Source organism: Bidens hawaiensis, unplaced genomic scaffold (genome assembly GCF_021521415.1).
Source record: "Bidens hawaiensis isolate Kalapana, Puna unplaced genomic scaffold, B.hawaiensis_p1.1 tig00008947_1, whole genome shotgun sequence".
Lineage (NCBI taxonomy): Eukaryota > Viridiplantae > Streptophyta > Magnoliopsida > Asterales > Asteraceae > Bidens > Bidens hawaiensis.
The window spans coordinates 79,677-94,886 of record NW_027491651.1 but is presented as its reverse complement, the minus strand read 5'-3'; the positions used below and the strand labels follow the sequence as shown (position 1 = coordinate 94,886).

Genomic DNA, 15,210 nt, shown 5'->3' with positions numbered 1-15,210 from the left:
TAACAGATGATCTTTTATGTTTGTTAGAATTGAGAGCAACGGTCAAAGGGGAGTCTGTTGGTGCATTTTGTGACCGTCGCTATGCAATTCTGTTCAGCGGAAACGAAGTACGAAGTTAGAACAACTTCGCCATAGGCGAAGTTGTAACAACTTCTGCCATAGGCGAAGTTAGAACAACTTCGCCTTAGGCGAAGTTGTAACAACTTCGCCTACAGGCCCAAGCCCCTGAAGTTGTTTATATATATATATATATGTGTCTTGGTTAGGTTTGAGTATCCAGAAAGTTAGAGTTGTGTGTGATCAGTTCAATTGTCTAGAGAGAAACCGAGAGGGAGAGTCGTGTGGGACGGCCCGAGGTAGAGCTCACCTCGGGTCGGCCGTCATTTGTTTTCGTGTTTGGTATGTAACGAGTTATGATTATTATATAAAAGATCTGCAGATGTGTTTATCCCGTTCTTGTGTTTGTTCGTGTGTTTATGTATGTGTAACCGTGTTCTTCGTCTTCTACACCAATAAACGAGTCTAGGAGGATTCCGCACTCCTAGACATCGTGCGGATCTCGTATCGATCGGCGACGCCCCGGGGGACTTACAATTACTAACAAGTTTTATGTTAACAAATAATTATATAAACCACACCAACAAATGTACAAACTCTTCGTTTATATGATGCACCAACTCATAAACAATCAATTAGAAGGTGCCATGAATCACATGATGGAATGTAATACAAATAGCATAAGGTTAAATTGAAACACATGCACGAACCTATGCTTCTTTATTTTCTTCCCAACGTTGTTAAAAAAAGTATACATTTTTTTATTCTTTTAAATATGTAATTTAGAAAGCACAACATGCTATTTCTATTTTATGTAATACACAAATATGTTACTAAAATTAGTTAGGTATCTTCCGTTTTCTCAAATGAACCTATGACATATTTGATAAATAGTTTGTTTTTAAAAAAAATTGTTTATTGCAACTAAAAGTTTTAGGATTTAGTGAATAATGTACATGTTCCACCACATAATGTTCATATGAAGACAACCTAATGATTGAAGAAACATTTGTGTAATAGTTGACCTAATTCCATAATAATACAAACCTAGCCTCAAGCCTGTTTCATCCACTCCATATTCAACTAAAGAGACCAAACACACCCTACACTCTTTTTTTATATATAAAAGGATGTCATCCTAAAATGACATATATTCATATTTCATACTAAGAGGTCAAACTTATCTCGAGTCGGGGTCTTTAAGGGTCCGGTGTCTTTTGTGATTTGTTTGTTTCTGTTCTCGTGTGTACATGGCTACCATAAAAATAATTCGAAACGTAAATACAGGAGGGCTTGGTCCTAGCTCCACTTACGGTTTAAGGCCATGCCCCTTTAAGCATTTCCACGAGTGTAAGGATGGTAGACCTGGGTCCTCGGGGTTTTTCCGCCTAATTGAGCACATGCAAAGTACCCATTTCAAAACGGATACTCGGAAGAACCTTTTAAAAGACGCTATCTCTAAGGATTTGGACCTTTTTATAGATGTTGGGGAAGCCCTTCGGGAGGGGGATAAATGGTTATGTGGGAGGTGCATGACGTTGCATGCCCTTAGCAGGGGTTGCAAGCATGCTGATGGTGTCTATTCTTTTTCTGTGGATTCTGGAGATGCTGGAGAATTCATTGTTGGGATCCAGAAACCTAATCGTGTGTCTGTGGATAGGGACCCAAGTCCATCTGTAGGAGTGGTTGGGGATGTATCCCTTTTGGAACGGGTTTTCTCCCTTCCCATTCAAACGGTTAAGAGCATCCCCCCAAGTTGTCGTTTGGCGTTTGCTCAGACTTTGGCATGCGCTTTACGCAAGGTAGTGGATTCACCAGGCTCGATTGAGAATTGGGTCAAATTACTATTGTTGCCGAGTTGTACTTTAAGGGTGGTGAAACCTTCCACTAGGCAGGAACGCAGGTCAGGGAATCGAAAGTCTTTGCAATGTAGTAGCATTCAGCAAGCACTTGCGGTGTGGAAAGATGGATCTGGTTTTGCTGACTTGGTTCTTTCTCTAAAAGAGAGGGGAGCACTTTTTCTAAAAGAGAGGTCGGAGGGGAGGAGGGTTCTGAAAACAGCCTTAATATTAAACAATGTCTCAGGAAAGTCAGGGATGGTCATTTCACAGCTGCAGTCAAGGTATTATGCTCAAGTGGGGTTGCCCCTCTCGGAGATTCAACCATGAAAGCCCTCATTGATAAACACCTAGTGGTGCCGCCTCCGTCCTTGCCTTCTAGCTCTGTCGTCCTGCCTACTCTCTCTGTGGATGGGGACTGTGTGCTTAGATGTATCCGATCATTTCCTAAAGGGACCTCATGCGGGAGAGACGGGATGCGGGCGCAACACTTGTTGGACGCTCTTAGTGGTGAGGGATCAGTGACTTCCATGGGTCTGCTCTCAGCCATCACTGAAGTCGTCAACTTATGGCTAGGGGGTCTGTGCCCCAATGTGATCGCTGAGTTTATTGCTTCGGCCCCCCTTACCCCTTTATTAAAGCCAGATAATGAAATTCGGCCCATTGCTATGGGGGCTATCTGGCGTAGGTTGGTTTCTAAAGTGGCTATGAAGATGGTTGGGAAGGAAATGACTCAGTATTTAGGGGACTTTCAGTTTGGGGTGGGGACCCCTAATGTGGCAGAGGCGGTGCTTCACAGCGCGAACCGGTTTCTTAACTCCTTTCACGCGGACGGCTCTTTAGCTATGCTTACCGTGGACTTCTCCAACGCCTTCAATATGGTCGACCGCACAGCCCTTCTCCGAGAGGTTCATCATCATTGCCCGTCTATCTATCTATGGGTCCAGTTCCTTTATGCCCAGCCGGCTAGGTTGTACGTTGATGATGACTGTATAGGGGCTACTACTGGGGTTCAGCAGGGAGACCCCCTTGGGCCCCTCCTCTTTGCCTTAGCATTACACCCTCTTGTTCTCCGGGTACAAAATGACTGTAACCTCCCATTTCATGCTTGGTACTTGGATGATGGGACTATTATTGGTGGTGCCAACGAAGTCGCTAAAGCCCTAGACATTATCAACTCGGAAGGCCCATCATTGGGGCTGCAACTTAATATTAAGAAAACCGAGGTTTTTTGGCTAGCGTGTAATCGGGTGAAAGTCAAAGATGGGCTCTTCCCTAGTGGGATTGGTAGACCAGAGAGAGGGGTAAAGCTCCTTGGAGGGGCTGTTAGTCGAGATCCCTACTTTATTAAGGAGTTGGCGAGGCGGAGAGCATCTCGTGCGGTTGATCTTATGAAACTCTTACCTTGCCTTAGGGATCCCCAGAGCGAACTCCTCCTACTTAGGTCTTGCATGGGGGTTGCTAAGTTGCTTTTTGGGTTACGAACATGCCACCCCCATATGATGGATGATGCGGTATCCTGTTTTGATAAGGGGCTACGAGAAGCCATCGAAGACATAGTTGTATGTGGAGGCCCGTTCTTTGGTGATCTTCAGTGGCGACTTGCATCTTTACCGATGCGCTTAGGGGGTTTAGGCCTTCTTTCGGCTCATGATGTTGGGGTTTACGCTTTTGTAGCGTCGAGGGCTCAGTCTTGGAAGCTACAGAATCACATCTTAAGGAATAGCGGAGTTGTCGACCTGGACCCAGACTACGTGCAGGCCCTGGAACGCCTAAATGGCGCTCTCCCAGACTTTGACATTGGCGGTTTCTCTAATATGGACACCGCCCCACCAAAGCCTCAAAAAACTTTGGCGAATGCCCTTTTTGGAAAAATCGCTCAGAGCCTGGGAGAAGTTTTTGGATTGTCCCCCCGACAGAAGGCGGTTTTTGAATGCTTACAAGGTCCTCATGCCCAAGATTTTCTGACCGTTATCCCGATTGATGGCTTGGGCCAAAGCATATCTGCGGTCGAGTATAGGGCCATTCTTAAGTACCGTTTGATGGTCCCATTGTACCCAGAAGACGAAACATGTCCGATCTGCCGTAAGGCCTGCCTGGATAAATTCGGAGAGCATGCGGTTCATTGCAAGGAGATGCCTGGGTTCAAATACCGACATGATTGGTGCGGGACGTTCTTTGGGACATCTTAAGGCGAGCTGGGATATCAGCTAAAAAGGAAGCCCCCGTAAACTTCCTTACAGACCCCACGGAAGGGAGATCCACTCTACGACCGGCAGATTTGCTCGTCTTTGGTTGGGCCGGGGGAAAACACGCTTGTGTTGACCTCACAGGGGTATCTCCCTTAGCTGGTTTGAGGGATAATGGGTTTGTAGCTGGGCAAGCAATGAAAAGGGCTGAAACGAAGAAGGTGGAGAAACATGCTAAAGCCTGCGAAGAGAACCAACATGTTTTTGTCCCTCTGGCTTTTGATACATTTGGCTCCTTGGCACCGGAAGCTATCTGTTTTCTAACCAGGGTCCAACAGGTTGTGCATAGCAATGTGTCGACTCCAAAGGGGCAGGGGTATGTCTTTAGCAGGTTAGGGTTTGCAATTCAGAAAGGGGTGGCGGCGCAGCTTGTTGCCCGCCTACCTGCTATATTGATGTAATATCTATGTTTCTACATATTGGAACCCAATTTTTGACACATCTAAATAAAGAAAATTGATATATATACATACTAGGTTATAAGCCGTGTATTATACGGGTTTGAAAAAAAAAAAGAGGTCAAAACACAACCCCTCATTGACCACACACTATTGTCTTGGGCTTGAACCATTTCACACAACACCAAAATGGCTCACTCACCAACTATGACCATGGTGTTCATAGCTCTCTTGGCTCAAACCACCCTTTGCTTCTCTAAGATCACCAATGGAGGCTACCTCTACCCGCAATTCTACGACCGATCTTGCCCACAAGTCACCAACATAGTTCGCACCATCGTTGCACAAGCCATTGCACAAGACCCGAGCATGGCTGCATCGTTGTTTAGACTCCACTTCCATGATTGCTTCGTTAGGTTCGTGAACTACAATCTCTTCAAACTTATTTTTTCATTGTTTTGAGATTATATGATCATATGTTATTAATTTGTCTAGGGATATGACGCGTCAATATTGTTAGACAATGGTGGCACGCGTAATGTAATTAGCGAGAAAGGGTCTATCCCCAATAGCAACTCAGCTCGTGGATTTGAAGTCATTGACCAAATTAAAGCTGCACTAGAGACAGTATGTCCACAGACCGTCTCCTGTGCAGATATTTTGGCTCTTGCAGCCAGAGACTCCACAGTCCTGGTAATATATCATATCATATCATATCATATCATATACCGTATAGTATATTTTTATCAACCAAACAAGTTAAATAAATATTCGTTTTGTATATGTAGAGTGGCGGACCGAGTTGGGAAGTCCCAGTTGGAAGAAGGGACTCATTGGGAGCAAGTTTGCGTGGGTCTAACCATAATATTCCTGCTCCAAACAACACTTTCCAAACCATCCTCACCAAATTCAAGATTCAAGGTCTTGACCTTGTCGATCTTGTAGCGCTTTCGGGTAACCTTTAAAGATAATCAATGACCAAAAAAAATCCCATTTTTTCAATAAAACTTGAAGTCATAATTCAAGAAAGATGCTTTATATGTGTTGTAGGAAGTCACACCATTGGAAATGCTAGGTGCACCAGTTTCAAGCAAAGGCTATATGGAAACACGGGCAACGAGCATACGGATCAATTGTTTGCTGCACAAATGCGCGTGAACTGCCCGCAATCTGGTGGTGACCAGAACTTGTTCTTTCTGGATAATGTGACTCCTATGAAGTTTGATAATGAGTACTACAAGAATTTGATTGACTCTAAAGGAGTTTTGAGTTCTGATCAAATCTTGTTTAAGGAAAACCAAGAATCTATGCAGATTGTGACGGAGTATGCTGCAAATCAAGACATGTTTTTCCAACAGTTTGCTAAATCAATGGTTAAAATGGGGAATATTAGTCCGTTGACAGGATTCAGAGGACAGATTAGAAAAACTTGCAAGAATATCAACAATTAAGTTCATTTTTTTACTTGTTTAAGAGAAAGCGGTGTAATAATGAAAAATATTGATTATTATAGTCATAAAATTACATGATAAATTATAATTATTTAGTTATTATGTATTGTAACTTTAATTTATCCAATAAATAACTAAAACAAATTTTTAAAAGGTAAATGTGGCTGCTGGGATTCGAGCCCAGGTCTCCACGGCCACAACGTGGAATTCTTACCACTAAACTACAGCCACAATGATGTTATGGCTGCATTTAAAATTATTAAGTGCGCACTTATAATCAGCACAATAAGAGTTATATATATATTTATGTATTTGATAATAATATATAAACTACACAAAACATATTCATGATTTCAAATTTATGGTTTGTGTTTAAAAGTTTGTTGGTTTAACCGTCCATCTAACCATTTGAAACCTCAAACAATCGTGTAAGCCAAGCAAACCGCTTACCTTAACAATTTATTTGTTTTACATTCTCAAAATTTTTATCAAAACAGATTGTACCAGACCATGAATGCATTGTTTCTAAATGCTAAAAGATGAATTGTTGCCTAAGAGTCGTAAGTAGGCACCGACTAGGCGTTGGTTAAGTGACTACACTTGCCACTGCTGGATTGATTGACTTTGCCAGTTTCAAACACTATTGTTCTAAGGTTAAGGAAAGGAACAGAAGGGGATGAAAAATACATATATCAAGATCATGGATCAGATACGCGTCATGATTTTGATTTCAAAATCTAAACTTACTACTAATTATAACAAAGTATAACACGATACATATATATTCATAAATTCAGGAAACAAAAATCCTTGGCAAATTACATAACATGATCATCAAATCAAGATACATAAATTTACTCCTTTCACTCAGAGTCAGAATCATGACTTGCAGAAACTCGAACCGTCCTGCGTCTACTTTCATCATATTCAGCTTCTTCGTCATCATCCTTTTTCTTCTCATCAATTATACCTACACAACAAATACAATAATCAACAGGACACCAAAACCAGCCAAATATTAAATCCATTTTTAGAAAAAATAAAACGTTACCTTTCTTTATCAACAAAGCTTCTAGCTTCCTAGTGGTAAAATCATCTTTTCCTCCAAGATCTTGAAACCCAACCAGCCTATCTACTGCAATTCCTTTTCTGATAATAAGAACTGAATTTTAGACAGTGTAGAAGAATCAAAACTCAAACTAACAGTAATAGTATTATCATGAAGCTAACCTGAATAAAATGACACATGGCAGTGTTTTGATTCCTAGTTTGGTGACAAAGAACGGGGAGTTCTGCACAATGGTTGAAAATGGTAAACCGTATTTCAAGTGCAGTTAAAATGTTAAGTATACACAAAGTAAAGTAAAACTTTACTGCAGATTGCAGACATATACCTCTGCGTCTACTTTGATAAACTTGGCATCTAGATGACCAGGTGCGAGTGCCTTTAAATGCTTGTCCATAATCCTACAAGATATATCAACATTATCATCTTGAAAGAAATCATAAAGTACATATTTTTATCACGTGACTACTATTTTGTTGCGAAGTTTGGTTATTTGTTTGAAAAACAAAATAAACACTCACTTGCAGCGATAGAACTCCCGGTGATAGAAGTGGCAAATCACCTTTTCACTACCCGTGACTTCACCCAAAAAGTCTCCTTCGGTTATCTCACGGTACTCCCCGTGTCCCTTTTTAGTCAAAGATTGTCTCTTTTCAGCTTCTCTCTTTTGCAAACAAATATCAAACCATAAACAGTTCTTTAATGTTAGTCAATATTCTCAATTTCATATGCTACTTACGTTTGCATCAAAAAGAACAGTCAAACCTTAAGTGCTGCAATCCTATCTGCATGTAACTTTTCCAGCTCCGGGTCCTGATATACAGTTACATTTGAATAAATAAAAATGAATTTTTTATCACCAAACATATGATCAGTGTTGTAAAAATCACGATTAGTCACTGATTAACGTCAATTAGTTGCTAATCTGTATGCTACTGATTCACCTATTTGTGTATTAGTCGGTTCAAATGTCAGTCAAAAAGGGTCAAATTTTAATAAAATATTTGTCAAAATTGGTCAAAATCTTTCAAGTATTTTAAAATTTAGACTTATTAATCCAATCTGATTAGTAACACTGAAAAATAAATATATAAAATTTTGAAAAATTTTGTGTGTGTACGTATATAATTTTAAAAGCTACATATAAAATTCCAATCCGATTAATCCTGACTAGCGAGTTCTACAACAATGCATAAGACATACAATGAATATGTAAATGAAGTTATAACTTACATCCATCAGCTCATCTAGATCAACCTCCTCATTAACAGATGATGATGCTTGTGCCTTTTCTTGAGCTAGTATTTCCTATAATAAATAAATAATTACATACATAATTTAGATCCTCTTAACATGATCAAATCATAACTTGGAACAAAATTTAATAGATTAGAACCTTAAGGAACAAGAAAGACTAAAAGATATAAGGAAATTGATTTCAATATATCCATTCCATACATAAAGACACAACAAATTAATAGCAATACCAATTACATTACATTAGACACACCTACTATCCTAAATAGAACATACGGGTTTGAATCAAATACAAATTAAACTAACATGCTAACTGTGCAAATCAAGTAGTGTAACTATAGTGCAGTGTAATTACAGCATAGTGTAATTACACTACAATGTAATTACATTATTACACCACTTGTATATATGATTGCACTACTTGATTCGCACAGCTAGCACGTTTTATTAGTTTGCATGTTAAAGCATACTCCTCCTTAACTTAATTGACCGAATAATAATAATAATAATAATAATAATAATAATAATAATAATAATAATAATAATAATAATAATAATAATAATAATAATAATAATAATAATAATAATAATAAATGAATAATAAATAAATAAAACGTAACAAAATTGCTACTTGATTGCATAAATGACTTAAAATTTAGAAGAAAATAAAAAAGGGGGCAACAATATTAATATTAACCTAATGGAATGAGATGAGATTATAATATAATAATAATAATAATAAGAGAATAGTAGCTACCTTCTGATAATCACGAGCAGCAGCAGCCATAACATTTCCATAGGCTAATGTTTGCAGAGTCGATTTCACTGAATCAGGATTCATGTTTAATTACTCCCTTCTTTCTTTTCCTACAAAACCCTAAATTTCAATAATGTTTATTAGGTCAGCAAAACATCAAAAACTGATACAAAATAAAATTATAAATAACTTATTTGAAATATTTATTATTTTAATCTCACCAGAGAGAAAGAGATCTAAGATTTGGAGAGAAACAAAAACAAGTGTGGCTGTTGATTTGAATCCCGATCGAAGAATGTCTTTCAAACAGAAAGACCCCGTATTATCATACATATGGCAACACTTACCCCATACCTTTTATTATTATTATTATTCTTATTTCTAACCTATCGTTTCGACTGCCTAGGCTGTGAACGGTTCGGTTCTCACCCAAATTAACCATATCGGTTTTTGGTTAATCGGTTTGATTTTTCGGTTAATAACCTAAATCAAATTTAGGCTAAATAGATGCATAAATACATGATATAAAGTACTTAATACTATATGAAATATTGGTGTAAATCAATAAATACATGAAATTAAGATATAAAAGTTAGAAATATATGAAGATATGAATGGTTCGGTTCACTTAATTTCGATTAATTGATGGTACAAAAAGTAGCCGATACCCGATTTTCTGTTATTCGGTTTTCGCTAAATTTAGGTTCGGTTTTGTTGATTTTCAGTTCGTTTTGATTGTTGCTCGTCCCTAGGTTTGTCCATGGTTCATGGTTTGAAATATTGGGATAACGGTATGCTTACAGTTTGAACTTCAAATTGATCGTGTAAAGCGAACATGTCATTTATTTATCTTTATTTATTTTTTCATTTTCGAAATGTGTAATTATGTATGTGTATAAAGTTCATGAACCATCTTTATTATTCTTTAAAATGTTTTTACAAACCAACAGTTTTAGGCTTTTCTATAGTTCAAATCAAACTGAATCATTTTAGCTGGTTCAACCAGTTTGATTTGTCATTTTTCAAAACAATAGTTAAATTGATCGAATCGAACCATGAACACCTCACTCTCTTAAGAGGTATAATATGGGTCAGGGAGAAGGATTTTTTTTGGTAAACACTATAAAATCATAACAAAATATATGATTAAAAACAACTAACCATTTCCCACCTTAAAGATGATTGAACTTGTGAGACATAGAATTAGACTTATCACATCCTTTAAAAAATTTAATGTTATATGCAAGCCACTTTATGTCATCAAAATGGCCTTCATTTATTCCTCACATTCCTTGTTTACAACAGTTCTCAAAAGTCCAAAAAAAAACTGTAAATACACATACAAACACACACAAGTGATGTTACATTACACTAAAGATATCGATTTGTACTGTTGAACAGTTCCTTTGATAGCTTCTTCAACCGGCAATCTTTCCAAACTCGATGCACCATAAAACCCATGAACTCCATTAGTGTTCTTCAACACAAACTCTGCTTCCACTGGACCCGATATCGGACCTCCATGACAAAGCACAATCGCATCAGGATTAATATTATGAGCAGCATCCGCAATAGCCTGTACACGTGTCACACTTTGTTCTAATGTCACAGCCGTTTTTGCCCCGATCGAACCCGATGTTGTGAGCCCCATATGCGCTACAATAATATCAGCACCCGCTTTTGTCATTTCAATTGCTTCATCTTCATTAAAAGCATATGGTGTTGTTAATAACCCCATTTTGTGAGCTTTGTTTATCATCTCTACCTCCAAACTACAACCACATAAACCAAATAACATAACTAACTCGTGATTTGTTAACACGTTTTTTAAAACACTAAGAGTATTACAAATACATACCCGTATCCCATTCCTGTTTCTTCAAGATTCTGCCTGAAATTACCATCAAACAAGCCAACAGTCGGGAAGTTTTGGACCCCGCAGAATCCAATAGATTCCAACTGTTTTAAAAAGTGATCCATTCTACGAAATGGGTCGGTCCCACATACTCCAGCAAGGACAGCTACTTCTTTCACTACCTATATATTCCATGTCAAAATACTAAAAAAATAATGGGAATAAATTAATATAATACTTACTGGCAATACTTCATTAGCCATATCAACCACAATAGCATTTGCATCAGCAAACGGTAACAACCCTGCTAACGAGCCTCTCCCTGCCATCCTAAACCGCCCCGAGTTGTACAGTACAATCAGGTCAACACCGCCCGCCTCTTCAAATTTGGCAGATATCCCGGTTCCCGCACCAGCCCCTATTATCGGTTTTCCTTGCCTTATTTGGTCTCTCAACATTTGTAACACAGTATGCGTTCTTTCCAATGTTTCTGTTTTATAACATATATTATTAGTCAACTTTTATCATAACATATTAACATACACGAATGACGAATCAAATATCAACAATTCAACACTCACCCGGTTTTGCATCAGGGAAGTTAGTTAAGTTATAAGAAATTGTTCTGTAAGTCTTGCAGGGTACACCTGCAGCATCGGGTTCAACAATCCTCTGTGTCGGGCTCGTAACATTTGGTTTTTTAGTTATTTCCAAGAACGATTCAACCAAAGCCTTTGCAAACTCAGTGTCATTAATGTGATATTGATACACCTTCACCTGATTTATTACAGATTTTAGTAAATGGTAAACATAGTTTGAGTAATAAATAATAACTAATAACGAAACTAAGTAACAAACCTTCCTATCATCTGTAACCTCAATGAGTCTTTTCAATTCTTCTACAAGTGTACCCGTAGCATTCGTGTCATAAAACGGCTTTCCGGGTGCATCTAAAGCAGAAACGCCTATTTCTGGTAGGCACACACGTATTTTAGATGACGATTTGTTTAACTTTTTAGCGATAAAAGCAGCAAATTTCTTGTTTTCCTCGACTGTTGTTCGCATTAATGACACCTGTAAATTATGAAGGTATTAACAAAATATATTTATTTAAGTAAATGTAATTAACTTTTAGATGTGTGACAACCTGTTCATTATGCTCAAATATTTTCCTCCACTGAAATTCTGCAGGTATCGTATTTTTGGCACCAAAATTCACCATGTCTAAAGCTCCAACACTAACAACAAAAGGAATCTTCTTTTCAATCATCGCATCAAACCGCGACTCATCACAAGCCATAACACCTCCAACTATGTGATCGGCAACCTCAGTCGTTGTAATGTCCAAAACGCCCTTCAAAATACGAACAATTACAACATTAACCTAAACTTCCAATCAAAAACCGGATCATCATATTCAAAACATACCTGTATAAACCCTTCTCTAACAAGATCCTCCATAGCTCGACCACCGACCCCAGTTGCATGAAAAACCAAAGTTTCATAACCTTCTTTATTCAGTATTTCTTTCACAGCATTCACACACGGAGTCGTAACACCGAACATCGTCAATCCAACCGTAAACTTATCATTCCCAGGATCTAAAGATTCTTTAACATTCACGAGCCGTCCACAAACCATTCCCGAAAACGCAGCACTGGCATTGGACAACACAACCCGGCTTACATTATTAATCCCACAAATATCCACAACAGATGGAAACAAAACCAAATCAGACGTCCCAATATAATGCTCAGTCTGACCGCTAGCAACAGTCGATATTATTATCTTCGGTACACCAAGAGGAAGTGATTTAAAAGCAGGGGATAATATTGATGTACCACCACTGCCACCGAGGCCGATAATGCCAGCAAGGACACCACGTTGGTGTGATTTCTTAATGTAAAGAGTGAGTGCTTTATTCATGACGGTTAGTGCTTCACCTCTAACCTCCGGGATTTGAATTTCGGGTTTGTTTTCTGATTCAAAGTAGGCGGATAAAAGTTCCTTTCTTGATACAAATTTGAAATCTTTAAAGGTGCTTGTTTCATTTGGTCCAACTGAAACATCTACAACTACAACTTGTACCTGTGTATATAGATAAACTAGGTTAGAAACATGTGCATTAACTAGGTCAGTCACTGTTTGTTGAAAGAACAAATTGCTATGTTGTTTGTAATGAACGAAGAAGAGGTTGAGAAGTTGGTTAGGGAAGAAGACATGGAAGTGGAAGATAAAGACAGAGCTCAAGACGAGGGGGAGTTTGTTGATGCATATTTGTGTCGTCTTGCTCTTTGTATTCGTATTTGGTCTTGTAATAGGTGATAGAGGTATAAATGGTAGGCGAATGGACCTTGTTTTGGTCCGTAAGGGTATGAGTTTTGGTAGATGTCATACGCCTGTGATGTAGGCGTATGGCCCTTTTGCTTTACTTAGTTTTGGATAGTCCATAAGTCTGGAATGTAGGCGTATGGTAGGCGAATAAGAGGCCGCCATTCGCTGGGGGTCTATATAAACCCCTGTTAACTTATTTCATTTAACGAATCCGATCATTACCCTGTCCAATTCTCTCCCCGAAACACACAGTAAGTAACCTCATAATCACCATTAACGATATCATAGACTAGATCAAAATCTAAACTTCACTAGATGTAAAATGATACAGTTGATCTGAAGACTCTAATTAATTTGATGTATTAAAGGAAATTAGGGTTCCATAAATAAATCTGAAGTAAAGTGAAGATGTATACTATAACAGTTGTAATGAATGATTAAGTTAAATGAATTATAAAATATAAAGAATGTAGTACCTACCTTTGAGGAAGAATTAGTGAGGAGATTGGATCGGACTGATTCGGAGAGAAACAGGAGTTCTTCATGCTTTGTATCAGCAGTCGCAATGCAAAAGACTTGAAGCAGATCTTTATGATTACCCATGGTTATTGGTAAGCTTGGTGTGATTTGCAGATCACTCTATCGGTTGCATGATTGTAACGCCAGTCAGTCCAGTCGGTGAAAGCAGAATATGTATTGTAAGTTTGTATTTCCGTACATCTCTCAGATTTTTATATGGGTTAAAGCTGATTTTGTACCTACTACGTATCTAATCTATTTATGTTTATAGATTGCTGCTATAAGGAATTGTTAAATTATTATATGGGTTAAGTTGTTAAATTTACAACTATAGGTTTGATATAAGGAATTGTTAAATTATTATTAATTTTATTAATATTATTATATGGGTTAAGTTGTTAAATTTACAAGTATAGGTTTGATGGGAGGTAATGGAATGAAGGGGGAATGAAATGGGAGAAAGAATAGAATGAATAAGGAATGAAATGGATTATTATCATTCATTTGTCTTGTTTGGTTAAAACATGAGAATGAAATGAATTATTAGTTTCTTTTTTGAACTATAACTTTCTATAAACGAGCTGGAAAAACCAAACCGGCAAAAACACAACACCCCTCCCCACAAGCCGAGGAGGAGACACACCACACAAACTTACAAAAAGTTGAAATTACACCACTTAGTCCAAACAATGGACTTAAATTTGGATCTATACTTAAACCACAAAAACCCAAAAGATTTAATATCACCTATAATGTCTTCGATCTTAACCTCTTTTCCTTGAAATATTTTATCATTCCTAGCTTTCCAAATCCTTCAACACATAATAATCACAATCCCTTGGAAAGAAATCTTCTCCCGTTCTCCCAAGCCCGAACTGTTATAGATCTCGAACAAGTCTTTCAACGAGAAGGCATATATGGTAGGGACTTTACACCACGAGCTCACAAAATTCCAAATGATTGAAGACACCGAGCATCCCAAAAACACGTGATCAACCGACTCAATTTCCGAGTCACAAAGCCCACAACATCTAGGCAGTTTCCGAATATTTCTCCTCTCTAGAGCCATTTGGGTAGGAATTTTATCCATCTCTTCCCTCCACGCGTGAATATTACACTTGATGGGGACCCACTTGCACCAATTTATAACCGAGTTGTTGGAGTTATCCCTACTTTGAACGAGACAAATCTTTACCGACTTCGCCGAGAACGTGCCACTCGAGTCCCCCAGCCAGACCCAAGCATCACCACCCCCTTTCCACACTGCTGAAGCCATAACCTTTAAACAATTTTCCCATTCGGTTTTTTCCACCTGCGAGGTCGGACGACGGGACCAATCCCATCTCCAAGAAAGAAAGTTCCTTTGCCAACTAATGCGGTCACGAACCTTGCAGTCCTTAAATTTTTCTAATTTGTAAATGTTGGGAAA

At 38.2% G+C, this 15,210-nt stretch overlaps 3 protein-coding genes and 1 non-coding gene across 4 annotated transcripts; 1 reads left to right on the top strand and 3 right to left on the bottom strand.

The window, feature by feature from the left end:
• Nucleotides 1-4,663: 4,663 nt before the first annotated feature.
• LOC143530486 (peroxidase 72-like) lies at nt 4,664-6,021 on the top strand. The gene is made up of 4 exons (XM_077026011.1): nt 4,664-4,962; nt 5,038-5,235; nt 5,331-5,496; nt 5,593-6,021. The coding sequence occupies exons 1-4, from the start codon at nt 4,732-4,734 to the stop codon at nt 5,991-5,993; spliced, it is 996 nt and encodes a 331-aa protein (XP_076882126.1). The 5' UTR covers nt 4,664-4,731; the 3' UTR covers nt 5,994-6,021.
• A 131-nt stretch (nt 6,022-6,152) lies between these two features.
• On the bottom strand, nt 6,153-6,224 carry TRNAH-GUG (transfer RNA histidin (anticodon GUG)). The gene has a single exon. It is a non-coding gene; the product is annotated as a tRNA-His (tRNA).
• Nucleotides 6,225-6,775: 551 nt separating this feature from the next.
• Nucleotides 6,776-9,381, bottom strand: LOC143530485 (thioredoxin domain-containing protein PLP3A-like). The gene is made up of 9 exons (XM_077026010.1): nt 9,295-9,381; nt 9,074-9,177; nt 8,293-8,367; nt 7,825-7,872; nt 7,581-7,723; nt 7,388-7,460; nt 7,224-7,285; nt 7,045-7,142; nt 6,776-6,963 (listed from the first exon to the last, which is right to left on the bottom strand). The coding sequence occupies exons 2-9, from the start codon at nt 9,155-9,157 to the stop codon at nt 6,857-6,859; spliced, it is 690 nt and encodes a 229-aa protein (XP_076882125.1). The 5' UTR covers nt 9,158-9,177; nt 9,295-9,381; the 3' UTR covers nt 6,776-6,856.
• A 1,043-nt stretch (nt 9,382-10,424) lies between these two features.
• Nucleotides 10,425-13,866, bottom strand: LOC143530506 (toMV susceptible protein tm-1(GCR26)-like). The gene is made up of 8 exons (XM_077026026.1): nt 13,743-13,866; nt 12,357-13,016; nt 12,076-12,282; nt 11,787-12,002; nt 11,510-11,705; nt 11,171-11,418; nt 10,932-11,110; nt 10,425-10,845 (listed from the first exon to the last, which is right to left on the bottom strand). The coding sequence occupies exons 1-8, from the start codon at nt 13,863-13,865 to the stop codon at nt 10,440-10,442; spliced, it is 2,235 nt and encodes a 744-aa protein (XP_076882141.1). The 5' UTR covers nt 13,866; the 3' UTR covers nt 10,425-10,439.
• Nucleotides 13,867-15,210: the final 1,344 nt, after the last annotated feature.

What these genes read in the sequence shown, in the direction of transcription:
- LOC143530485 (XM_077026010.1), bottom strand. Translation starts at nt 9,157, where the DNA reads ATGAATCCTGATTCAGTGAAATCGACTCTGCAAACATTAGCCTATGGA. An exon ending in ATAGGATTGCAGCACTTAAG is followed by an intron (nt 7,724 to 7,824) that starts GTTTGACTGTTC and finishes TGTTTGCAAAAG; the next exon opens with AGAGAAGCTGAAAAGAGACA. An exon ending in CGGGAGTTCTATCGCTGCAA is followed by an intron (nt 7,461 to 7,580) that starts GTGAGTGTTTAT and finishes TATATCTTGTAG; the next exon opens with GATTATGGACAAGCATTTAA.
- LOC143530506 (XM_077026026.1), bottom strand. Translation starts at nt 13,865, where the DNA reads ATGGGTAATCATAAAGATCTGCTTCAAGTCTTTTGCATTGCGACTGCT. An exon ending in TATTTGAGCATAATGAACAG is followed by an intron (nt 12,003 to 12,075) that starts GTTGTCACACAT and finishes CATAATTTACAG; the next exon opens with GTGTCATTAATGCGAACAAC. An exon ending in AGGTTACAGATGATAGGAAG is followed by an intron (nt 11,706 to 11,786) that starts GTTTGTTACTTA and finishes GTAATAAATCAG; the next exon opens with GTGAAGGTGTATCAATATCA.
- LOC143530486 (XM_077026011.1), top strand. Translation starts at nt 4,732, where the DNA reads ATGGCTCACTCACCAACTATGACCATGGTGTTCATAGCTCTCTTGGCT. An exon ending in ATGATTGCTTCGTTAGGTTC is followed by an intron (nt 4,963 to 5,037) that starts GTGAACTACAAT and finishes TAATTTGTCTAG; the next exon opens with GGATATGACGCGTCAATATT. An exon ending in CCAGAGACTCCACAGTCCTG is followed by an intron (nt 5,236 to 5,330) that starts GTAATATATCAT and finishes TTGTATATGTAG; the next exon opens with AGTGGCGGACCGAGTTGGGA.